This window comes from Vanessa cardui, chromosome 15, assembly GCF_905220365.1.
Source record: "Vanessa cardui chromosome 15, ilVanCard2.1, whole genome shotgun sequence".
Classification (NCBI taxonomy): Eukaryota; Metazoa; Arthropoda; class Insecta; order Lepidoptera; family Nymphalidae; genus Vanessa; species Vanessa cardui.
Genome location: NC_061137.1, coordinates 11,444,298 through 11,471,882, shown reverse-complemented (window position 1 = coordinate 11,471,882; position 27,585 = coordinate 11,444,298). Strand labels below are relative to the sequence as shown.

Sequence of the window (27,585 nt, the reverse complement as noted above, 5' to 3'; positions counted from 1 at the left end):
TCTACTGTCAAAGATTAGGTGTCAAGCTTATTTCTATACACTGATTAAGTATGAGTTTGGAATAAAAATATTACATTAGTACATTTCAATTTTTATTTTCCTTCAAATTTTCGAGTCAAACAATTGTCATATAATCGGTATATCTTAAAAATTATGATTATTTATTATACTGCTTACAAAAAATTAAAAAATCTTAAAAAAGTTTTTTTAAAAAATAAATAAAGTTGAGAGAACACATCCGTGTACTTATTTATCTGTGAAAACATTAGGTAGCGGTTACTAAAACGGTTGTAGCAACTCTGTACAATGCTACTGTTTTAACCCGTTGTATAGACGCAGGCTCAGTGACCATAAAATCGCGTCGCGGTACAGACGCGTCAAAATGTCCGCCACAGTGGAGACTAGTTTGAAGTAAGTTAGCGAAAGTTTATGATGTCACTTGTTACCTTTCGTTTCGTCTTATTTCCCGATAATCGCGTGTTGTTTTAGTGTTGTTGAGGCTTTATGTGTTTTTTTATAAGGGAAGTTTCATGGTGTATTAGAATTTTATGGTTTAATCTTGAATATAGTATGAAAGAGCTCTTTTCAGTTATACTGTTCGTGAAAAATAATTCTTATTATATTTTTAGTGATTTTTTTTAATATATACATCATAGTTCTTAGTCGTGGTTTTGGTAAAACTATTTTGAATTGAAATAACTTTTAAAGGCAAAATTATTTTCTATTATCAAACTAGCAAAACAACTTTCTTTACTGAGACTTGAAAATAATAATTTAAATACATTTTGCGCGTTTCATATGTCGTTAAGAAAATTAATTAATAGAATAACTCAGCTTCTCATCAAGTGATATAGAAATTTTAAATATATAGGTATGTTACTTGTTTATGTATATAATGAACTATTTGAAAGGATATTTGCTAAATTAGAGAGTAAATTCTTTTTTTTATGTACTTCGTAACGCGGAAACTAATTCCATATAACGAATTCATGCATGTTTTTCTTTGATTAATATTTATTCTGTTTTTATTTCCACAAAACAATTGATTCAGTAAAATCATTCTTAGTTAATAAGAAAATTATTAATTGTAAAATAATTGAAATAAACATTAAAACTATAATAACAAAGCTTCATTAAAGATTATGCAAATTTCGTTTTGGCTTATTTAGCTGTCAGGTATTTGACCTTCAAAACTCGTTCGACGTTATAGTTTTTTATTCATACAGTGTCTCTTCATGGCCAAAGAAAGCGAGTTAAAAATCCTAACACGGATACTTTTGTTTTTATATTGACGGTGCGATATGCGTGCCTTCCTTTAGAAACATTTTTTTTATTGTGTGTTCAAGAACGAAACGATTATGCCAATAATTGTGATGTTTATATTTAAGCTATGTAATATCCTCTTTTGAAAACGTTTTAATTCCACAGATATTTTTCTGGTATATATTATAAAACATATACCTATTAGTTTAATGTTTATAATAGACGATTCCGTTAGAATAAGACTTTTCTAGACTAACATAATACGAAGTGTCACAGTATGTATAATATTTAGCCCAACAGTAGAACACACTTTCACAAGGTGCTTATATCTTATAAATAACACTATAATAAATACAAAAACGGAAATCGACCCCACTTTAATACAGAAACAGGTTACTATTACGCTTTATGGTATTGAAAGACATAAACTCACTAAGGTACTCATACAATCATAGCACTATTAACGTATATATTTAAGCAAATTCAGTAATATATTAAAAAAAACAAAACAGATATAAAAATAAATAACATATTATTTTGGCATTGAAATCTCACACCATTGTCATAAAATTTTTTTTAAAAAATGCAACCAAATGACTGAAGTATATTTATAATCTGTGATATTTTCGCGCCAAATTACGCAATTCCGTGTTCACCTGAACATTTAATGTTCTTATTGAAGGCGGAGGTCAAAGGTTTCGTTATAAAATATGTTTACGGATCTGTTTATAATCTACACGTTTATTTCCACTATGATGAAATAATAATCGTTCGCTTACTAAATATAGATACTCAACAAACAAAATTAATGTTATATTTTTACCAATTCGCGTTTTTTTTTACATAATATATGCGTGATGTTTTATTTTCAGAGACCTTTTATAAGTTAATTTTTTATTTATATCAATCATTCTCTAGTGTTATTATTGTTAGATATGTTTTTCTTAATATATTTTTTTTACTTTATATATATATTTATAAAATTTACATAGTGTATGTCATTAAATATGTCTTGTAATTTTATTTGAATAATCCTTTATCTTTGCTTTATAGTGTTATTAGAAAGTTATTATTTATGCTCACATTCGCGAATTTCGAAACAAATTTGAATGAATATGTTTATTTGGTGTAGGTAGAAAGTGCCCAGGTAGGTTTGGAAGGCAGAATTTGTAAATTATCACTGTTGGGCACGTAGAGAATATAACAAATTCTAAACTATCACTATTGATGTATTTGGAGAGTTAAAATAAGAAAGTCAATGAAGTAAAACCGTGTAAATATATTATACTAAGTGAAGTGAGCGCTATAAAATTTCACTAATAAAGGTACTCTGCGCATTCCACGCGTCAGTCATTTAACAAATAATGATTTTATTGAAATAGGTAGGTTAGGTATACGTCGCAGATATTCGTGGTAAATATTATATATACATACGAGTGCGGCCTCTGTGTGGCTTCGATGTGGCTTTCTCACAGAAAAGAGCCACCCTCGAATCGTGAGTATCTTAAGGTCGTAAGTGTCGTTAACCCGACTAAAAGTACATTTGTTGTTAATAGCGAACGATTAATAATCACTGCATAGTATAAAACAAAGTCACTTTCTCTGTCGCTATATCCCTATGCATGCTTAAACTACACAACGGATTTTGATCCGGTTTTTTTTTTATAGATAGAGTGATTCAAGAGGAAGCTTTTTGTATATAATACATGGACAATATAGGAAAGAAAATTTTAGATGTTTCTAATGTGATGTCGTAAACAAACAAATTCTGTATTATATTTAGTATCAGCATTACACCCGTGCGAAGCCGGGGCGGGTCGCTATTACAAGATCCAAAGGTTTCAAGTCCTAATAGTATTATTTTTAACTTATTTATCAAATATAATACGAAGAAAAGAAGCGTAAAATGTCAGAATGTGTTATGCGATAAATTATAATATGCATTAATAATATGGGCTACAAGTATCAAAATAGCGTATCACCGTACGTCAAAATACGAAATGATGTTTTATTGTAACGCTCTCCTAAACACTAGACTCTAAGCTCTAATAAGTATATTTGAATCATGATTTGACAAATACATCCTATAATAATTATAGGATGTGCTCATAGTTTGGTTAAATTTACGTACTAATATCCCTCTACTTATGGTTGAAGTGTATTTCTTTATCTAAAAAAATAAAGTAACAGCCTGTAAATTTCCCACTGCTGGGCTAAGGCCTCCTCTTCCATTATGAAGAGGGTTTGGAACATATTCCATTTTCTTTATCTGAATGATATTTATGTTATCATTGAAATGTTTTTAACTTCGTGTCTGAACTCGAATTGTGAGAAAAAATATTGTTTTGAGTAGCGAGTTGAATGATTTAAGAAAACAATTTACGTGAAGTAAGTTTCATATTCGGTGAAATATATTAGGTTTTAGGTTACTTACAAGGTTTGATTCTGGCTCTTGAATAAAAGGTTTATTAAGTAAATAGTATGTTTCTGTTTTGGTAAATGACATTGACATGAATTAATCTATTATGCTGATCTAAATTGAAGTTCTAAGTGAAGTGAGGAGAGAAAAGGCCGGTTGTGTTTTATAAGAACATTGCTCTCACTTAATTTTTGAGTGTTTAAAAACAACCCATAAAGTGTTATAACTTAATTTAATGTTATTAGTTATTTTTTTATTTGTACAAATATTATTCAGATAACCCGTACATATTTATGTCCCAATCAAACACGTATGCACAATTAACTCATAAGTTATTCTATAACTAAATAGCATTACTATGTATTGTGCCAGTTTGAAGGGTGAGTCTAGTGTAACAAGCTCTTAGCTCTCTATTTAGGTGCATTGGCGATTTGAAAAATCGTTAATATTTCTTAAAGAGCCAATATGAGCGTTGTTGCCTATATACGACCAAGTGTCCCTTGGTCATATCCCATTTGCTCATATAATAAAAAAAGAGTTGTTTATCACTATTCCAGTTTGGAGGATGAGTAAATTGAAGCTAATTTGGTTATATAGTTGGCATTTTTCATTGAATTTATGAGTTTGTCTTATTTCGCAAACGTTGTCTAAACGACAAACTCTCATTAAGTAATTTTTTTCTCTTCCTTTCCATTTGAAAAAAAAAACAACTAAATTGAAGAGCCGTTTGTTAATTTTTATTTTTACTATTTTTATTCACTCTTAATATATTTTTTGTGACACCGCATTGTCTAGTAAAAGGATTGTATTACTTCTAGTAAAGACAAAGTTATGGGTTATGATTACCTGACATCAGATGATTTCTTCAACATGTTAGTTATGTACCCTTTTATAATTTTAAATTAGATTACTGACTTATTGATATTACTTTAATATTAATAAAATTTTTTTTATTAATATTAGTGCCAAATGTTATTAAATATAAAAAGGCATTTTTATATTTAATAACATTTGGCATAATCATTTAGATCCAATATTTCTGTGCATTAAAATATATATATATATATCTTTCAATACCAACCTCCTTGCTGTAGATTGACGTTTAGCTACAATTCTAAATTTAAAAAAGTGATAATAAATTGAAATGGATGAAACCGCGGAACAGGCCAGTTAAAGGCCAGCGTTGTTACATCGTACATCGTATTGTTAAGAGTTGCCGTCATCTCATTATACTATTACACGATTCGTGTGTCGTTTCATTATAGTCTGACGTGCGGAACTAACAGTATAATTCTTATCTCTATACATGATATGTAACTATACATTTAACAAATGTTTATCTGCTTTATACCGGTTTGTTAGTGCATACAATTTCACTATCTATATATCTAATTATGTAATATATAAAACATTAGAAGTTATTTATTTTAGTAATAATTATTAATCTCAAACGTATAGAATCTTTAATCGAATTTAGTTTTGCGTATCCAAGTTTTCGAATTGAACACAAATTTAAATGCTCTCCAAGTGAACATTCATTGCTAAACAGATTTCCTTGAGTTTCTTTGTTTTACTTTTAGCTGTAAAATTTGTTATTATTGTTATGTATACTACATTCGTAGATTTTTTTTAAAATGAAAAATGGCCAATAAATTAAAATATTTTTTTGTTTACATCCTTTTAGTATATAAAATTTGTGTTTTTGTAAGGCTACGATTTTACTCAATGAATTATTACTATCAACACCCTAAAAATCCCTGAAATATACACACGGTTTCCACTCCATTCGTTATAACATTTATTAGTTAGGCTTTATATAACATTTATAATTGTTATTTAAATGAACACATATAATTATCCACAGTTTATTCATATTCATGGTCATCATTCAACTCACGACTTTCATTCAACACTTTTGATATTTCCAACGAGTTTCTATACATCTGCTTAGTGATAGAAACTCGTGTGTCATGTTAACTCGTACATATTCCACAGATATTTAATAATAAAATATGCGTTGATTTTTGAAAAAAAAAATTTATGCTGAAATTTTGTATAGAATATTTTATTTGGTATACAATGCGTGCTTTCAATGGAGCGATCAATTATTTCCTATCCTGCGACAGTAATGGAACGCGTCGATTTTTTACGAAACTTCCCCCGAATATAAGAAGAAATGGAAAGATGTATGTATTCATTTGTTACGCTTAAAGCGTTAAAATATTTCACTAGCGTAGTGAACATTTAAACTTTATTACACATCATGAATAAAATTACATTAACGTAACACAACGAACTTATAACGAAAATAATAACGAATTATTGCGATCTCATCCTGTAAAATAACGATAGACATTATTTTTATGAATAATTCAGCTGTAGATATTTTAATAACAATTTGATAACAATATTAACGAAAGTAAAAAGCATATTACTTTTTTTACATAAATAATTTTACATTATTAAAAATATATAAGAACACAACGTTTAGCTTGTTAAACGTTTAAAAAAAATAATAGGTGTTTATGGTTTTACCAGTATTTGAATTACATTTTGTTTTTCATACATATAAAAATCAATATTCTTTTTTTACATTACTTCAATATATTTTTTGTAATTTCGTATTCGTTGTCACGATGGTACAAATGTTGCTATCAGTATTAACTAAAGCTGAGGTCTACAAAAAATAGTTTTTATTTGTTTTGCGGTTTAAATCGTTTAAGCAATAAAAAGTGCTGATGTTTTGCGGTAAAATAGCTGACGTATACTTATTACGAATTCAGACGGGCTTGCAAAAAAAACGTTGTAATCAGGAAACAAAACAAAGTAACACAAAGGCTTTCTTTTGTGTTTTTATTTCAGTAGAGTAATGTTAAGTTTGACAAGCAAAGGAAATGCTTCATTAATGTGAGTCGAATACAAATTAATATAAGGATGTGGGTACAAGCTAGGGAGCCCGCAGAATTATTTAAATTTACAAAAACCTAACAATATTTATCAAATATAGAACTAGAGGGAATGAGAATAAGAGTAAAAAACTAAAAATTATTCTTTGCTTGCAAATAATTAATATTTGTAACGATTTTTAATGTCATTTATACTTTACTTTAAATACTACAATTTGTTTATTTAGGAATTTACATTAGATACTTCTAATATTATCAGGTCTTGTAATCAATATTGTTCATGCATCATATACAAAAATCTTCCTCTCGAATCACTCTATCTATTAAAAAAAACCGTATCAAAATCCGTTGCATAATTTGAAAGATCTAAGCATACATAGGGAGAGACAGCGGTAAGCGACTTATAATAACTAATAAGTTTATTATACAAAAAAAGTGTCATCTGTCGAACTCAAGGAGCCCGGATAAAATTTATGATTTTTGGTTAGCTGTCGTTCTGTTAAGGCTTAAAACTCGCCGAGGTCATTAACATATTTTAGTAAACATTGATAGTCTATGCGCGTAACATGCACGAAACAAAAGTCAATCGAATTATTTCTTCGGAACTCGGTTTACTTATTTATAGCTTACGAGCAGTGGCGGCCTTAGGGGGTGGCGAACAGGGCAATCGCCCGGGGCCTCGCGCTTGAAGGGGCCTCGCCTCGCGTCCAGCCAATAAAAAAATATTTTTTTACTATATTTTTATTTATTTAAGACTTTTGATCTTGTTCCTGATTTTGTGTATGAAGGAAACGACGACATTATCTCGGTGCTGAAATACATAATAGAAAACAAATAATAATGTAAACTGAAGTTTACCCCACTATCGAAATAGTTCTGAGAAATAGTTCTGTTTCTGAGTGGCTGTACCCGTATAGAGATACTGACTACGCTGGAAGAGAGGTCTATAAATTTGCAATATCTTATGGCCTCTCCCAGCTCGTCCACGAACCCACTCGTATTTCAGAGATGCGTCACTTTTTCGCTTCTTATCCTTGGAAACAGGTCTGTTTTTCTTCTAAAGATCCATCGTGCTGCGCAGATGCTGTATCCAGTGTGATTTATCAAGCTATGGAGTATTTTATTCCTTTTGCTGAAGTATCCCTTGAGACCAAAGCTCGCCCTTGGTATAGTGCTGAATGTCTCTCAGCTGAAAAGCGTAAGCATGAAGCCTATTTGTCTTGGGTTGATGTTCGTAAAAGCAAAACATTGGATTTTCAGTCTAAAAAGAAAACATACAACGCAGCTACTAAATATTGTAAAAAAGCGATAAGAAAAGCTCATTTTGACCACGGGAGGAGGAGGGAAAAGAAGCTAACTTTCAGGGGGAAAGTTAGCTTCTTTTCCCTCAGGGAGCAAAGCTTTCTGGAGCCTCGCCAAGTCGGTTGGGAAAAACTTCTGTCGCTCTTCGCTGCCTCCTCTCCGCAAACCTGACGAATCCCTGGCTCACACCGCTAAGGAGAAAGCAAATTTATTTGCCAATCTCTTCGCGGAGTATTCTCGCCTGGACAGCAATGGCAAGCGTCCACCTCAGTTACCTCCGTTTGGTCCTAAAATAAACGCCGTTAAAATACACCAAAAAGAGGTACTCAAATGTTTGCGAAACCTGGACGTTAATAAAGCCAGTGGTCCTGATGGCATTCCACCAGTGGTACTGAAGTGTTGTGCTCCTGAGTTGTCTCCTGTTTTGACCAACTTTCTCTGGAAACTGGCAAGGTTCCGAGATCCTGGAAGCTTGCTAATGTTCAGCCCATTCCCAAAAAAGGAAGCCGTGCTGACCCAGCCAATTACCGTCCCGTCGAGATCACCTCTATAATCTGTAAGATTATGGAGCGTATTTTAAATAATCGTCTTCTGTCATATCTTGAAGAAAACGAGCTCCTTAGTGATAACCAATATGGTTTTCGTAAAGGACGCTCGACCGGAGATATGCTAATTTATGCCACCCACCTTTGGAACGAGGCCTTGGAGGGTCCTGGTGAAGCAATAGCCGTCTCATTAGACATCTCAAATGCCTTTGACCGGGTCTGGCACGAGGCTCTACTTTGTAAGCTTCCAGCATACGGCATGCATTCTGAGCTCTGTGACTGGATATGTGTCTTCCTGAGGGAACGATCGATTCGAGTTGTCTTGGATGGCTGTTCTTCCGATCTAATGGCAATCAATGCTGGGGTACCTCAGGGATCTGTTCTCTCTGCTACCTTGTTTCTGCTGCACATAAACGATCTTCTAACACCCGGTATTATTAGCTACGCCGATGACAGTACTGTAGTTGAGAGGTACATGTCCAACCCACGGGCCAGGCCAGATGAAATACGGTCCTTGAGAGAGTCCATGATTCAACGGGTACACGTGACTTAGCAGTGGGTGTCCGATTGGGGTGACGCCAATCTTGTCCATTTCAACCCTTCCAAAACACAAGCGTGTCTTTTCTCCGCAAAAAAAAGTAACTTCGATTTAACGCCCACCTTCGAAGGGGTATCCTTACCGATCACAGACCATCTAGGGATTTTAGGTATTACCATCACCTCTAACCTCAACTGTGGCCCACAAATCGAGTCTATGGCACAAGCGGCATCCAAGAAAATTTCAATCCTTTCAAAAGTTCGGCGGTACTTCAGCTCTGAACAGCTGCTTAATCTTTACACTGCACAAGTTCGATCATGCATGGAGTACTGCAGTCATCTCTTTGACGGTGCAGCCAAATATCATCTGGAAGCTTTGGACTCAGTTGACCGAAGAGCCCGTAGGTTAATTAACGACGAAAAGTTCTCAAATAGCAGACTGCACACCCTTGAGCATCGTTGCCGAGTGGCCAACTTATCGGTTTTTTATAGGATGCACTTTGGAGAGTGCTCGAAGGCTCTTTTTGAACTGATAGAACCATCTCCATTCCTTTATCGGACAACTAGGCGCAGACAAAAGTTTCATCCATTCATTGTTGATATACCCAAAAGTCGAACCAAACGATTTGTCAGCTCGTTTTTGCTAAGAGTCCCTAAGATTTGGAACGACCTGCCTGCGTCTATTTTTCCTGATAAATTGAACTCCGGAGCCTTTAAGAGTAGAGTGAACAGGTTTCTTTTGGATCGGCGTGTACCACCTTCGTCTTCATCTGCACTTTCCATCAGGTGAGATGGAAGACAAACGCCTATTTCATATAAATATGTAAAAAAAAAATCATTGCCACTATACCTGTTACGTTTGCGTCTGCTGAAAGGAGTTTTTCGAGGCTCAAAATTTTTAAAACATATTTAAGAAATTCAATGACACAAGATCGATTTTCAGCTCTTGCTATTCTGTCTATCGAAAATGACATAGCTCATTAGTCAATAATCTATTGTGCCCTAATTGAAGATTTTAGTCTTAGTGAAAGCCGCAAACATTAATTTTAATATTTATCAGTGGCTAACATCTTTTTATTTGTTAATTTTGTAAATCTCTCAATGTAAGTAAAATATTTTAAAACTCAACATTTATTTATTTTTACAACTTTAGCATTTCTTACCAAACAAAACGATTAACTATCAAATAACCAGACCAACTTTCGCATCACATAGGTAGGTACTTTTTCGTAGGACAACGGGCCTCGCAAAAACCTATCGCCCTGAGCCTCGCAATGGGTAAGGCCGCCGCTGCTTACGAGTAAATATTACACTTTATAATAGTCAAAATTATAGGCCTATGACACAGAAGAACAGGCTTTTAGGAACATTAACAAAACGATCTGTTCATTTTGATATTAATTGTATGTAACGATATCGTTTCAGTAGTTCAGATATCGATTTAGTTAGCTGTCTAGAGCCCAGGTAACTAGCAGTGCTCTGTCGACCTCCTTTCTATTAGCATCCATTATTTTTTGCACCCTATCCAATAATTAGGACGGGTGATGTTTGCAAGCTAGGCAAATAGTTATTATTTGCAAACATCTCCTCATTTAACAAAATATATTATATATATCTTACGTATTCTATATGATATATCATCTTAGTCGTCAAAAGCCGTGATCTATAACTTTTTTTGTACTTTTCAACTTTACACCTATGACTCCAATAATGAAATTGACGTATTATCTTTTTAACGTATTAAATTGTATGTCCTTTTTATTTCAAGAGAAGAAAACATAAATTATATTCAACAATTATATTCAACTTTTCATTTCTATTCTCAATAAAAAAGTGTATATGCAAAAGTCACAGCAAGCACAAGGCGTAGAGAACAATATTAAGTAATTAGATATATGTACAAAAAAGACGTGTACCATTAAAGAAACCGTTTTATAACAATAGATAAATAAAAATCAATTCGTTAATTCATTAAACCAGTAGATATAAGGTTGACCCAGTTAATGAATAGGGCAGAAAATGACGGTCATGAGAAAGTAGGCGTACTACTCGCGTGTTGAATTTTAAATCAATTTTATTTGAGCAAATTAAACGTTTAGCGAAATACAACATCGAGCGTTAACTTTGGGTTTAATTGTTCATAACCTATTTCGAATTCTATTTAATTGGAGTGATATAATTGGTCAAAATGTTGGATATTCTATTTCAAAATCATCGCGATTGGTCAAAAATGTGGCACTTTGTTTTTGGAACATGAAAACTTTCGAAAGAAATGTTAAATAGTTAAGTTGATAAGTGTTCTATGATAAATAAATATATAGTAATCAAAATATGTTTGTAGTTAATAATATAGTAGAACTATTGACTTAATATAAGGTTTCTTTATATTTCTATCTTTGATTGGAAAAGACTATATAATGCGTGATAAATAAATATATAGTAATCAAAATATGTTTGTAGTTAATAATATAGTAGAACTATTGACTTAATATAAGGTTTCTTTATATTTCTATCTTTGATTGGAAAAGACTATATAATGCGTAGTCTCTGGATATTGGACTAGTACTTTCTTATAATATAAGTCTTAATAAGAGTATCTACTGTTAGTTTCTATGTCATTGGACAATAATATTATAAATGTGAAAGCGTGTTTGTTTGACGAGTCGCTTTCACGCTGACTCAGCTGATCATCCTCATCACTGCCACACCGATAGCATGAAACGTGAAGCATCAAACCAGATATACAACATACATTAATATTCATAACGATATTATAAAAATATCTAAATATTGCCTCATATAACAATTACAAAAAAGAAAAAAAAAATTAGTCTTTCAATTACGTTGGATAGAAATAGCAGAGCATTTGGTTCAAATATGCCTTCCAAGATTTGAACCAAATAAGCTAACAAATATAGCAATTTAAATAAAAGCTTCCAATCCACGCCCCCTTTTAAAGTAACAGTACCCAAATATGTTAGTCTCGCTCACAATTATTTAGAATAACCCGTTGAACTGTGATTGCGTTATAAAGTCAACACACATACAACTAACAAAAATATTTACATTTGTATTAATGGAAACGTCGTACATAAAATATATATACATGATAGACCATTAGTTAAGATCGTTAGATAACAATTTAGTCGACTATTATCGAAATGAATACCTACCTGAATAGATTTAAAATTATTTTAAAAAAGAAATATTATTTATGTTTCAAACGCGAAAAGGATTTTTTTTCTCTCAAATCCAAATATAATTACAATTAATGACTGCGGTTTAAATGAAGTTGAAAGTTATCAGCATCGAACGTTAGTCAGACGATTTCGATGCATCCTCGTTCTGATAACGATACTGTCCTGAAAATTAAAGAACTTATCGATGATTAATTTAATTGAACCCTATATGCTGGTTATGAATCGTGAATCTTTCCGAGTTATGATATGTAGTCGATACTAATAAAAAATACATATAATAAAAAACAATAAAAAAACAATAAATACATTGGATAACATCACATACATTACTCTGATCCCAATGTAAGTAGCCAAAGCACTTTGTTATGGAAAATCAGAAGTAACGACGGTACAAACACCCAGACCCAATATAGCATAGAAAACTAATGAATTTTCTTCATCGTCTCGGCCGGGAATCGAACCCGGGACCTCGGAGTGGCATACCCATGAAAACCGGTTTACACACTACTCGATCAGGGAGGTCGTCAATAAACGCCTTTGACCTTGATTTATCTTGATATGCAAAATAATCAACGGTTTTATTACAAATTCTATAGTTTTATTATAAATAGTATGTTATAAATAAAGAAATATTAAACAAAAATTTCTAAGAGCTGAGGTGGCCCAGTGGTTAGAACACATATGTACATCTTAACTGATGATTTCGGGTTCAAGCCTAGGCAAGCACCACCATATATATGTGCTCAATTTGTGTTTTTAATTCATCTTGTGCTCGGCGGTGTAGGAAAACATCGTGAGGAAACCTGCATGTGTCTAATTTCATCGAAATTCTGCCACATGTGCATTCCACCAACCCGCATTGGAACAGTGTGGCGGAATATGTTCCAAACCGTTTCCTTAATGGAACAGGAGGCCTGAGCCTAGCATTGGGAAAATTTACAGGCTGTCACTTTACTTTCCTTTTTTTAAATTTTTCTGTCATATAAATCGATAATAATATACATCATAAGGTTATAGATAATACTTACAATGTACGTATATTAATTCTTACATTTAATTTAAGTTACCAATTAAATAAACTTGAATAAGAGCACGAAAGCTTAGGCTGTAGTTAGTTCAACAAGGAACTAAAAAAAACACTGATTAATTAATTTAACAGTAAGTATGGCATACTATGTAAATGTCTCATTCTGCTAAAAGCTGCTCTTATGCGGATTTTAGGAAATCGCTGTGGCAAACCTTTGACACGATATGCACCCTCACGTCAATTTCCAGCGTCGAGCACTAGATGAATTCTAAACGATTTAATTAAATACAAATTCAGTATTGCTCGTCCATATTTGAAACAACAAAATTAAGATACATGTTTTCGAACCTCTCGTATCTCTCGGTACAATTAATCAGACTTATTAGTTAGGAAATAAATTGACGTAACATCCACCAAAGCATCAAGCAATAGTTCCAAGTGGGTTAAGTTATGTAAGACGTACGTAGTACCTCACTACCGGGAGGTTAGGTTTAATTTATGTTACTGCCTCGTTGCTCTAAAGGCTTGTATAGCTTAACTTGAGTCGAAATCTAGTAGAGCTGTATAAAGGTTATTGGGATTTTCTGGTTGAATATTCTCAATACCTCGGAGTTTAAGTTTAGATACTGCTATTTGTGACAGATTACTTATCCAATTGGCTTATGAGACCTCGTTTTGGGTCCTATAATATTTGTATATGTCTATAGATTACTAAAAATGTTAAGTAAAATTCAAATTTAGAACTGAAATTCGTTTTGATTTCAAGATAATTTTTCATATGAAGACCTTCATAGTTTTCAACGTCATCTAGATGTTTAGATCAAAGTGGTACTATTTTTAGCACAACAAGACTAATATGGTCATTTGTTTATGAGCGGAGATGGCTCAGGGCTCCGCAAAAACACGTGAGTCTTGACCTCTGTGTTGTCATGTACCTAATTTATGTTCACGGCTTATCTTATCGTTCTCAGTAAAGAAAAACATCGCGGGGATGCTTGCAATTGTCTGATGAATGTGTATAAATTAATAGTAAAAACTTACACTGGCTCACTCACCCTTCAAACACGAATACAACAATACTAAGTACTGTTGTTTGGCGGTGTTCTTTTAGATTTCCTATACTTCTGTTAACGGTAACAACTGATACAATTTTAAATCATTTAACATATGTAGTTTCGTAAAAGAATTACTAACCCTTTACATCAACCGTTACCTACGCTTGTTCCTTCTATTAATAATATTATATGTTACAATGTTTTTAAATATTAATCATAAACTCTTTTGTGTTATGACAAACGTACATGCCAGTTGCAAGAATTTAATAAATTAATTTTATTACCTAACAAAAAGTTACTTTTAATCTTTTGCAAATCTAATGCATTTATGCACTACCTGTATACAAATTTTGAGACTGACATTGAAAATTAACAAAACAACGTTAAATCTTCGATCGTTATAAAACATTTAAGTTGAAGGTTTTTGTATGTCTTCCGTGTGAAGAAAACATTTTGTTAAAATTCGACTTCGACAATGTGAAGTGAATTACCGAATATAATTATAATTATATATAATAATTATAATTTGCAAATTGTAATTAAGACAAACGACCATTAAATAAGTAATAAATATGAGACAACATCACATACATTACTCTGATCCCAATGCAAGTAGCTAAAGCACTTGTGTTATGGAAAATCAGAACTAACGACGGTACTACAAACACCCAGACCCAAGACAACATAGAAAACTAATGATAATCTACTTCGACTCGGCCGGGAATCGAACCCGGGACCTCGGAGTGATACCCATGAAAACCGGTGTACACCGGTTTTCATGGGTTTCACTACGGTTTTATTTTCATGAATACGTACTCGATGATGACATTTAAAAATTTAAATTATTCAGACCACAGACTATCAAAAAAAATTCTAATAAACATTTTTATAAGCAATACTTGGTATAAGCACTTAGTGAAAATCATCATTTTGGTTCTACATAATATTGACCGCAAATCATACGCTTGATTATAAAAAAGTTATTTACTCAACTTAGTTAGAGATTCGATGACGTCATAATTTAAAAAAAAGTTCTGTTTCTTTGAATCGCCACTTAATAAAATTAACACACATTAGTGGTTCTTCTGCGAAATTACAGATTATTTTATCTAAACGAATTTTTAGGAAATTCGAGACTTATGATGGTTTGGTTTGGATTTCATTTCATTGTATGTGCAAGTCCACTCATCTACATTTGGTGCCAAAATTATGAAACCTCCTTTAAATATACTTTTTAATATCGAATAGTATATTATATTCGTTCAGTTAGAATGTTTACGTTTTCCTTTTTTATACAGCCTTAGTACTGCTCTCTAACCGGTCAGTATCATTTATCCGCCCTCTAATATTAAATATTAATTAAATCTTAACAATTAAGTAAATTGCAATTAAGAATCCTCTTTATCCGTATTGTCTGCACATCTAAGGCTGAAGCTCTCCAAAAAGAGACTACAACGGATTTTTTATATGAAGCCGTAATCACTGGGACATAAATCGGCATGCGCTATTAATATATAAGAAGATTTAAATTTACTAGCTAGATCTGGATTTTACCGGAAATAACCAGTAAGAAATTCAGTACATATTATTATATAGTATGATATTTAACACAATTGAAGCGTGGATATTATTACACATGTGCTTTATCCATAATAATGACTGTCTCGTTGGTGGCTTGTTGTAAGACCGCAGACCCAGTTCTCAAACTTCTCAGTAGCGAACCGGAGTCAGACCTAGAAATGTGTATTTCCGTGACTTTGCAACCATAAAATGCGTTCGTCTGCCTGAATTATTTTCGGTCTTTTATTTGACGTTCCATTGGATTATGAGAGAAAAAGAATAAAAATTTGCATCTATGATTACACACACACACACACATGGACTCATACACACATAGACACGCGGACGCACACACACACGTAATATGTCCTGCGTTGTTAACTATTCTCGCCTTGACGGAAATCGTTCAGGAGGTCATCACAAGTTATTTGTTTGACGCTAACAACCGTAAATAAACTCAAAGACTGCAATTTGCTCATTATAGATTATTAATTAAGCAAAACGGTCGTGCAACAGTATATTGTGATCCGCAACAAACGGTCAAGATGTGTCGCAATATTTATTGTTTATGGCATTTTTTCACAGCACGCACTATGAGTCTATTGTTTTTTTAGTCACACGCCTCGCTTTATGCAACTATGCCATAGAAAATGTATCAAGGTTTTTTTATTTTTAAGACTAGTTATGCCCGCGACTTTGCGGGCGGTTGAATTTAATAAAAAGTTATTGCTATAGTCTATGTTACTCCTTATTACATCAGCTTTCTGCCACTGAAAGTCCCGTCAAAATCGGTCCAGCCGTTCCATAGATTAGCCGGTTCATGCAAACAGTCAGACAAAAAATGTAAAAAATGTTGTTTTGGTATAAGTACCGTACATATGTATAGTACGACACAACTCAGATGTAGCATCGGCAAAATTCGTAAAACCGATCACATTCGAATTAAGTACGGTAATTTTAAATTAACAATATTTATTTCTTACGTGAATATGATCTTTACACAAACGTAATACCTTGTAATATCATATGACTAACTGATATTCGTCAATTTAACAATTCGATAGGGTTGAACTGACGCGAGAATCTATGGCGACGAATAGCTTCGAATGGCGCGATAGCGAGCTGTTTCTATTGGTTGTATAAATTGGCAGTAATCAGTTTCTTTGTATTTTTCGATGCTACATCTAAATTGTGTCGTACTATATGCATTTAGTAAAAAGTGGTTATTTTAATATTACAAACACACACTCCAATTTTATTGTATGTATAGATAACGTTTGGGCGTCATACAACAACGACACCTTGTTAATTTCCCACTACTGGGCTAAGGCCTTCCCTTTGACGAGAAACTTTGGAACATATTCCACGACGCTGTTCCAATGCGGGTTGGTGGAATGCACACGTGGCGGAATTTCGATGAAATAAGATACATGCAGTTTTCCTCACGATGTTTTCCTTCACCACCTAGTACGAGATGAATTATAAACACAAATTAAGCACATGAATATTCAGTAGTGATTGTCTGGGTTTGAACCCGCAATCATCGGTTAAGATGCGCCGTTCTAACCACTGAGCCATCTCGGTTCATACGGGCGACAAACGAACTTGACTAAAGATTTACCACTAATAAATTCGATTATGAATTTTTAAATCAGTATATAGGTATATATAATTATGCTTGTAAGAATACGCTATTTGACAATGCGAAAAATAAATTGTAAACTATTGTATATTATGGGTTTAAAAATGGTTATTTACTAACGAAACTTGAAAATAATACTTAATTTATTCAAAAGTCAATAAATAAAAATGCACTTTTTCAAACGTTTGTCACGTGACACAAAACGCTCCTGATTGGCCGGGCTTATGACGAAGTCACTGTCTTTTAAACCTTGCTTTTCTACTATATGTACCACAGATTAAATTACAGCAAAGTGACGTCACCGACCCCTTTGCAGAGCCATATTGTCCGAGTAGCGTTTTCGTGCATTATTTAAATATGGAATTTTTATTTTTCGACACTCGAAATAAAAAAAACTCAATAAAAAAAACAACTTTTGCTGGGTTCCTTAACCTCTACTAAATAATATAAAATGGATTTTAAAAACCAGTCAAATAGCCTATTTCCATCGAATAAATTATCTTGTGAACTAATCATGATCGTACCAACTGATGAGTTTATTTAATACATAATGATCACAAGATTAAATCTTCATATTATTTCTAGTTTTATTTATATAAAAAACTGTATAATAAATAGATAACCGATTACATATAATTGTATTAATCAATCACTATCAGCATCATCGTTTCCTTATTTGTATTTAATTATAATCGTATCGATACTATGATCTTCTATAAGTAGCTCTCTGGTCGAATCTTGAAAAACGTCTTTACGCAATTTTGACGCTTGTATCCTTGTAATATTAAAATCATTATGGTATAGCATTATTTGACATTTCAAAGGATTTTTTGCGGAGTTCTATAGATATGTTAAAAGTTTAACTTAGCGATAGGACTTTATGCCAGCCATCTGTAGGTAGTATTGATACCATACCCTGATCAGATATTCCACCGCCAACGAGCAGGACTCACTATTGTTGTGTTCCGGTTTAGCGACCTCCGTGGTCGAGTGGTGTATAGGTACACCGGTTTTCATGGGTACGCCACTCCGAGATCCCGGGTTCGATTCCCGGCCGAGTCGATGTAGATTATCATTAGTTTTCTATGTTGTCTTGGGTCTGGATGTTTGTGGTACCGTCGTTACTTCTGATTATCCATAACACAAGTGCTTTAGCTACTTACATTGGGATCAGAATAATGTATGTGATGTTGTCTCATATATATATAAAAAAAAAGAGTGAGCCTGTGTAACTATAGACACAGGTCGACAGGTTATTGACGTATTGGCATAGCGCCATTATGGCATTGCATAATTGATTTCATTTAAGCGCCATTATTGCCATCTATGGATTGTAGTGTCCACTTACCACCAGGCCTGGCACCAAGCGGCCCATTTGCTCTTACCAACCATTAAATCTTCATAGAAGTAAATGTAATTACAAATTAGAATCGCGTTATGTGTTGTTCATACTGGTAAGAATGTCGGATGATGCAACTCTGGTATTGCATTCCGCTATTCGACTGTAATAAAAAGATTTATTACGAGATTAAGCATAGTATCTCGGTGACTGGTGGCTTTTACGGTAGCACGAGCGAGTTTCCATGATTACGCGTTTGTAATTCGATCATATTGCTGCTCTATGTTAAAAGTATGATGATACAACTTAGATGTAGCATCGGCAAATTCAATAAAATCCATTACTGCCGATTTGTCCAACCAATAGATACAGCTCCCTGTCGCGCTATTCGTCGCTACAGATTCTCGCGTCAGTTCAACTCGAGAAAGCAAGTGCATGTAATTCGACGTGTCAAATTGACGAATATATTTGATCATTTTTTTTATTTTTTATGGTATAGGTTGGCGGACGAGTATATGGGCCACCTGATGGTAAGTGGTCACCATCGCCCATAGACATTGACGTAAGCTGTAAGAATTATTAACTATTCCTTACATCGTCAATGTGCCACCAACCTTGGGAACTAAGATGTTATGTGCCTGTAGTTACACTGGCTCACTCACCCTTCAGACCGGAACACAACAATACTGAGTACTGTTGTTTGGCGGTAGAATAACTGATGAGTGGGTGGTAACTACCCAGATGGGCTTACACTAAGCCCTACTACCAAGATATAACAAGTTCTTACGCTTGTGTAAAGATCATATTCATATAATAAATAAGTATTGATAATTTGGGATAGCGTACTCAATTCGGATGTGATCGGTTTTACGAATGCCGATGCTACATCTAAGTTGTGTCGTACTATAGTATAATACGTTTAGTGAAATTGGCTACTCAGCATACACGAGTCATTTAGTTAATTTAATTGGAAACAATTTAAAAATGCTGCTTCACCAGCAGTGCAAAACATATCACCAAAACGTCAACGCGTGGACAACACAATAGTTGTTTTATTTCTTACTTGTAGTCACCCGACTATTAGTCGCTCATGTGTTAGCTGTCATGTGTTAGACAAAAACGTAGTCTGTATTCTTTCTTGAGGTTCAAATTTGCTTCATACGAAATTTCATCAAATTCGGTTCAGCGTTTTGGTAATGAAAGAGCGACAGACAGAGTTACCTTCACATTTATAATATTAATATAAATATAGAGTCATTTAAGCCCTTCTCAAATTAGCCAAAAAATTTTATTCATCAACTATAAAGTTGAATATTTAAAAAAAGAATGGAAATCTTAACGAAATAAAATATAAAAATTACGCTGTCTTTGAGGTGATAAGTTCTGATTGTAACAAGCATCGTAAGGTCACGTTCACACTTTGAATCGAGTAATAATATCAAATAGTGTGATAAGCCTTTAGTGGTTAACAAATCGTTCGTAACTTCCTAACAATGTTAGTCGGTGTGGTTATGTCGGTTACGTTATACGAGATTAGATAATTATTGTCAACAGACGTTAGACAATCGTGATGTAAATTACACGGTAAGAAAAGATAGGCGTAAGGAATACACCAGTAAATCTACTTTTGACTCATGATTTTCTATTGAGAAATTCTAAATAATTACGAATACAACTATCTATTTATGTATTTTATTTCATAACATTTATTTCAACTATTTATTTAATAGTTCTAATTGTACTTTATATCGTATTGTACTTTATAAAACATTTGCAGAATTAATTCGGCCTTCAAAATACTTGCTATTTTAAATTTATCATGAAGTTTCAATTGTCTTTTTAAAAAGAGCCGTAGTTGCAAACTCAGCGAGCATTTTTTCTTTTACATTATTATTATTAGATGAACCTGCAGCTAGAGGGATGACTCAAAAATAGTAAACTATGTCCATAACAATTTTTATCTTAATCGGTTCAGCGGTTAAAGCGTATAGAGATAACGGCCAGTGACATTTACATTTACAATATTAGATGCATACCAGATATAAGCCGTTGTCATGTTCAGTTTTTAAAAGTAAGATTTTTTTTTTCTTTTTTAGGAATTGTCATGTTTAAAAATAGAATGTTATGATGTAAGGGCAACACAAGTGCTTCAGCTACTTACATTTGGATCAGAGTAATGTATGTGATGTTGTCTCATATTTATATTTATTTATTTATTTATATTTATAACTCTATATTATATATTATCTCGAGGCGTTCGGTTATGTTCATATATACGATGTTAGCCGATACAATATGTATTCAGATGTTTTGTACTAAGTTTCATTGTGTTATTTTTCCACAATTCGAAATAAGAAATAAATTAATGAAATTATTATAAATAACCGAACAAAAAAAAAACGCCTTTTGGTCATGTTTTTTTATTTTCGTTTCGATTAACTTCGAAATTAATGAAAATACAAATGAGATCAGTTTGGAAATACAGTTCTGAACAAAAAAAACCTAAAAAACAAATCTTATTTAAGACGCATTTCTGACAAGCATAAGATAAAATTATGGAATTAATAAAGTCTTCCTTTATTTAAATTTGTATTTTAAAAATTGCCTGTGCAAAAGTGTCAGTTTCTTTGTTACAATGTGTATTTTATAACGAAACGGATATAGGCGTATTTATTTACATTTAAAAAATATGCATACATACAGACTAATCAAGCTTTCAATCCATTTTAATAACACGCATAAACACTACATATAATTATCGCTATATAGACTTATAGCAATTATAACCAATATTTATAATCTGTTCTCCTTAAACATATATATTTTTTTAAATAAAAATATGGAATTTTTCCTCTAACCAATAATAAAAATTTTGTTTACTGCAACAATTAATTATCTGTGACTAACAGATTTGACCTTAGGAACAGAAACGCACTTCTATTCGTCACTTGTTTTTTTTTTTTGATAACACGTGTTATTGGAATTTATTTAATTCCAAGCTTACTTTATATCATCAATATTGACCCAATTAATGATCATGATCAATGATCACATTTTAAAAACTCAATTAGTAGTCATTAAGTGTCTACATCATTTAGTATTATCGCTTCTGGAAATATTTGAACTTTTGAGATAGTCGTGATCTTTATTTTGAAGCATTGTTAATGTTGCCAGGAATGAAATTTGACAATGGTTTTTTTTTTATTAAATACGATATTATGAAAAAAATATTTGATCGAAATCTATTCGTCATTTAAACACAAATTAAGCACATATACAGGAAATTCAGTAGTGCTTGTCTGGGTTTGAAGTCGCAATCATCGGTTAAGATGCACGAGTTCTAACCACTGGGCTCGGTTCGTGAACTCCCATTCATCATATATTCTAACCCCCTCAACAATACTATGGGAACATTGAGTTCTTTAAACTGCAGGCATTTGTGGCGTAACATATGACTCCTGGTCTCCCATGGATGCGCAAAACTTATTCTATAAATTATTAAAAAAAACTAGCGTCTCGTACCGGCTTCGCACGGGTGGTCGTAAGGTTTTTTTGTCCAACATGTTTAACAATAGTCGTTCTATTTCAATTTATTTAAACAAAAACCATAATTATATACCTAAACCTTCCTTATAAATCTCTCTATCTTTTAGTGAAAATCGCATGAAAATCCGTTCAAGTAGTTTAGGAGTTTAGCGCAACATACAGACAGACAGACGTGGCTGGTGAACTTTGTTTTATAATACGTAGTTATATACACGTATTTAATTTGTATATTCGTTTATTTAACGTGACGGTCTCTGCTAAACATTAGACAATTTCTATAATTTCTATTGTATTGCTGATAAGGTTATCAAACGGAAGGATGCATCCTCATTCCTATGTCGTTGTTCTTGGAACGGTTGTCGATAACCTCGGTCCATATTGAAATTGTGGATGTTTAAATTATCTCGTCTTAACCGACTAAAAATAATTGTTTTTCATCATATTTATTTATGAACGAACACGATTTTTTTTCATTCTTACACTGAATGTAATAATTTATGCACACTACATACTATTAAAAAAAACTAATGCAAATAATGATATAAATAAATATTGGACAACATTACATTCCTTACTCTGATCCCACTGTAAGTAGCTAAAGCATTTGTGTTATGGAAAATCAGAAGTAACGACGGTACCACAAACACCCAGACCCAAGTCAACATAGAAAACTAATGAATTTCCTATATCGATTCGGCCGGGAATCGAACCCGGGACCTTGGAGTGACGTACCCATGAAAACCGGTGTACAAACTACTCGACCACAGAGGTGGTCCACCTTCGTCGTCAGTACACCTTGTAATTGTCCCCTCGCCACATAAAGACCATCTCTCCTTTTGAGGTTTGGAGTTCAATGCCCACAGCTTAATTAAGTGCAATAAAATTATTTAAGTAATATAATATTCTGTATAGATATAAACTAATATTTTAAGACCATTATATTGAATAATAATTTTGATTTATATATACAAATTTATACATATAGAAATATGATTCTTTCTACTAAATGTATTACATTTTAATAAGCATTTTATTTCGCAAAATATGCAATATTATCATGAAATTAATAACTGAATAAATAAGCATATAATAAATCAATGCAATTGTTATTATTTGCTATTTCACGGTAGCTTTTGTTAATTTATATTTGTATCGTCAGCAATAAAATTCTTTTAAAGAATGCAAATATAAAAGTATGCGACTTCATCAACAATGCTTAGTGTAATTAAAAAATTCAAATACTATGATTACAAAATAGTTGAGCGCGGCTAAACTTATGGTGAAGCAGAAAAAAAAACATATTCCCATTAATGCTAGTAAATGAAAAGATTTAATCAATAAATCTTATAATTCTTTTAAACAATAACTTTTTGAAAAAATAGGCCTGGGTTCAGGTTCTATCACAGAACTGATTGAACTCTTATTGTAACTAACAGCATTGTATATTTATTTAGTAGGTACTACTTTATTGCTTTCTCGACAAAGTGCTTTACGAAACGATAGTAGATTTTATTTATTGACAATTCAAAGTTCATTTGATATTAATGACTTGAGAGTGTTTATATGAGGGCTGAGATTTAATGATGAAGTTACTCATTACACCGCTTAAGTCAAGTAAAACGATAAGTAATTCGTGTAACACTATAAATAAATAAAATAAAATAAAAATAAAAAAGCCTTTAATTTCTTTACTTAAATACAATGTTAGTTTTACTGTTTACATTTTTACACTTAATTTTGTTTTTATTGGTCACAGTTGAGTCGAGATGGCCCAGTGGTTAGAACGCGTGCTACTTAACCGATGATTGCGGGTTCAAACCCAGGCAAGCACCGCTGTTTCATGTGCTTAATTTGTCTTTATAATTCATCTCGTGCTCAGCGGTGAAGGAAAACATCGCGAGGAAACCTGCACGTGACAAATTTCATAGAAATTCTGCCACATGTGTATTCCACCAACCCGCATTGGAACAGCGTGGTGGAATATGTTCCAAACCTTCTCCTCAAAGGGAGAGGAGGCCTTTAGCCCACCAGTGGCAATTTACAGGCTGTTGTTGTTGTTGTTGAAGTTATACTTGAAAATTTTAGAATGATTGTCTATGATGCGATTTCATGATGAAGTTGTTTATTAAGCCGCTTACGTCAAGTAAAACGATAAGTAATTCGTGTAACATTATAACAAGTATCAAATATGTTTGTAAGACGAAGACAACTTAAGAGATTCGCTGAAGCGGATAAGATTACTGGTTAGCTCGGAATGTACGATGCAAGCTGTCAATTTACTTTTACTCGCGTGGTCTGTTTATATGTAAGATAATGTTGTATGAGATATCATCGGATATTCGTTACTAAAGTTTATTGAAATATTCTCTATTTTACATTAATCTAACCCTGAATTAATTTTGTAACGTTACACTCTAGAAACAAATTTAATTCGGATAAATAGTCAACAATAAAGAAGGAGTTAGGTAACTTTTTATGTCTGACCCCTTACGACCTCTAAACGCAAAGCAGAAAACGACAACTAGTTCGAATATGAAAGACACTTGGTGTCAAAGTATTTTCATATTCATATTCTTGATTGAGAGATATCGAGAGGCCTTATAAAGAAATCATCCCTCATTTCTTTATTATATATTTTAGACGCGATTTTTAAATTTACACTTTACCATCTTTTCCTATATATGTATTCAAAAAAAAATTGGTGTATTCTCTCGGAATTCAAGAATTCTCTTTATTGAATATTAACAAAAATGGTAATGTTTGTTGCTCAACCAAATAATATTGCACAATAAAAGGGGCTAACGCTACTGCATTCTCTCTCTCAAAACGCACACGACGATTGTTGAAACTTACAAATGACTGTAAAATAAATAATACATTTATATATACTACACAACTTAGATGCAGCATCGGCAAATTCAATAAAACCGATTACTACCGATTTACACTACCAATAGAAATAGCTCCCTATCGCGCCATTCGTCGATATTCTTCGCTATAGATTCTCGCGTCAGTTCAACTAGAGAAAGCAAGTGCATGTAAATCATCGTGTCAAATTAACGAAACGGTCATGTATTACAAGTTATTACGTTTGCGTAAAGATCATATTCACTTATGAAATAAATATTGATAATTTGGGATAGCGTATGTAATACGTATGTGATCGGTTTTACGAATTTTGCCGATGCTACATCTGAGTTGTGTCGTAGTTTACGTTTATTCGTTAAACATGTATTTACATTTCTTATCTATATTTATATTTCAAAGTGCGACTTATGTTCGCCTTTAATTTAAACAGCCAATCAATAAACTGGAAAACGTAAATACCGATAAATAAATTTCCTTGAAATCGTTAGGATTACGCCAATTGTTTCTCAGAATACAGTTTATTTATTAAAGTAAATATTTTACTAATCTCTATTATATTATTAGCTGCCTGATAAGTATTACGACGGTGTTAGAAGTCAACTTCTAACTGCTTTAAGTCGGCTTATGTAATTAGAAATTGTGATATTATTTGTAGTAAAGTAACAGCCTGTAAATTTCCCACTGCTCGGCTAAGTCCTCCTCTTCCATTAAGGAGAGGGTTTGGAACATATTATACATATTTGGAATATATATTACACCACGCTGTTCCAATGCGGGTGTGTGGAATGCATATGTTGCAGAATGTCTTTGAAATTAGACACATGCAGGTTTCCTCACGATGTTTTCCTTCATCGCCGAGCACGTGATGAATTATAAAGACAAATTAAGCACAGATATATAGTGGTACTTGCCTGGGTTTGAACCCGAAATCATCGGTTAAGATGCACGCGTTCTAACCACTGGGCCACCTCGGCTATTAACTAGATAATAACGCGTTTTCGCTCAGAAAAAAATAAATTAAACTAAGCAAATATAAATTAATATATTAACGATATAAATTATAATTTGGAATAATATCTCGATAATACGATACATATATGTCGACTTAACAATCATAATATTTTTAATTTTCTATAATTATGGATAGGCATGTATATAACTGTCGTAGACTTAGACTTAGAGAGATACTTTAGGCACTGTCGTAACGTAATTTTCCGTACAAAGATCTTCCCACCTTTTAAGGGGGAGTTTTCGACCTTAATATATATCTTAATCCGCACGGCTTTAATGCAGTTTATTCTACATAATTACAAAACATGCAGACCACCTCACAATATTTTCCTTCATCAATGAGCGCGAGATTAATTATAAAAGGATCAAAATTTGAAAACTAATTTTGCTTACCCGCTTTAAGTGCTACGCAATTTTCAGTTGCAACTTCATTCATTACGGAATAGCTCATTTAAAGATATTATTAGCGTTAGTAAAACCTTTTTTATTTCTTTTCCAGAGACAAAATCTGCTCGCACGTCGAGATTCCTATACTGACAAGATGCTGCTTCTGTCTACCGTTGAGGAAAGGCCTGATCGCTTTTGCATATGTCAATTTGGTAAGAATATATTTTTACAGTTATTATAATAACTACTTGCATTTTCATATATTAAATAAATCTTAACAAGTCTAACTTAATTGTGTAATTAATTTTAGTTTTCATAAACAGTAAAATAAACGTAATTGCAAGAAGGAAGCATTTGAATAAAACAGTTTAAGGATTGATGGTTAACTTAGATATGACGACTTACAATACTAATTTAAACAAATGATAAAAATCGTAAGATTCGTTTGTGATTTTTTTGCTGATATTAAATTCAATTCTAAATATTATTACAATTGAATTTAATTTTTAATACTATAATAATAATAAAAATTTATTGGTTATACAATAATTTCTTTTACATCAGTAACTGATTAATTGGACGTTTTTTTTTTAAATATAATCTACATTTTGCACATCATCATTATGCATCACGCTATTTTTTTTAAAGTGTAAACGGACGTACAAATGTCACGTGCTGTTAAGTGGTCATCATAGTCCATATAAATTAACTGTAAGCGGTACTCTGGCGGGTTTGTGCAAAGCCCTATCACCAAGTTAATATTTTTGAAATATTGCAATTTTAAAGTACTCAAAAGAGATTACTTAAACAAAATAATAATTTTATATGATGCTTATTGGTTATATAAAAACATAAAAATGCTTCTTATGTAAAAACTTAATTAAAAATCGTTCCACTTCGAGTATTTTTAAATGCATTTTATCAGCATGAGAAACTCGGTAGTACATTATACATATTGTAAATTTAACGCGTAATATA

The 27,585-nt window shown here is 32.5% G+C and overlaps 1 protein-coding gene across 1 annotated transcript in view; it reads left to right on the top strand.

Annotated features, from left to right (window-relative positions):
* The first annotated feature begins 281 nt into the window (after positions 1-281).
* LOC124535714 overlaps positions 282-27,585 on the top strand; it is a 37,860-nt gene continuing 10,556 nt past the window's right edge. The window contains exons 1-2 of the mRNA XM_047112025.1: positions 282-411; positions 26,720-26,819. Of these exons, the coding sequence (XP_046967981.1) occupies positions 383-411; positions 26,720-26,819 (129 nt within the window). The 5' untranslated portion in view covers positions 282-382. The remainder of the gene's footprint in view (positions 412-26,719; positions 26,820-27,585) is intronic.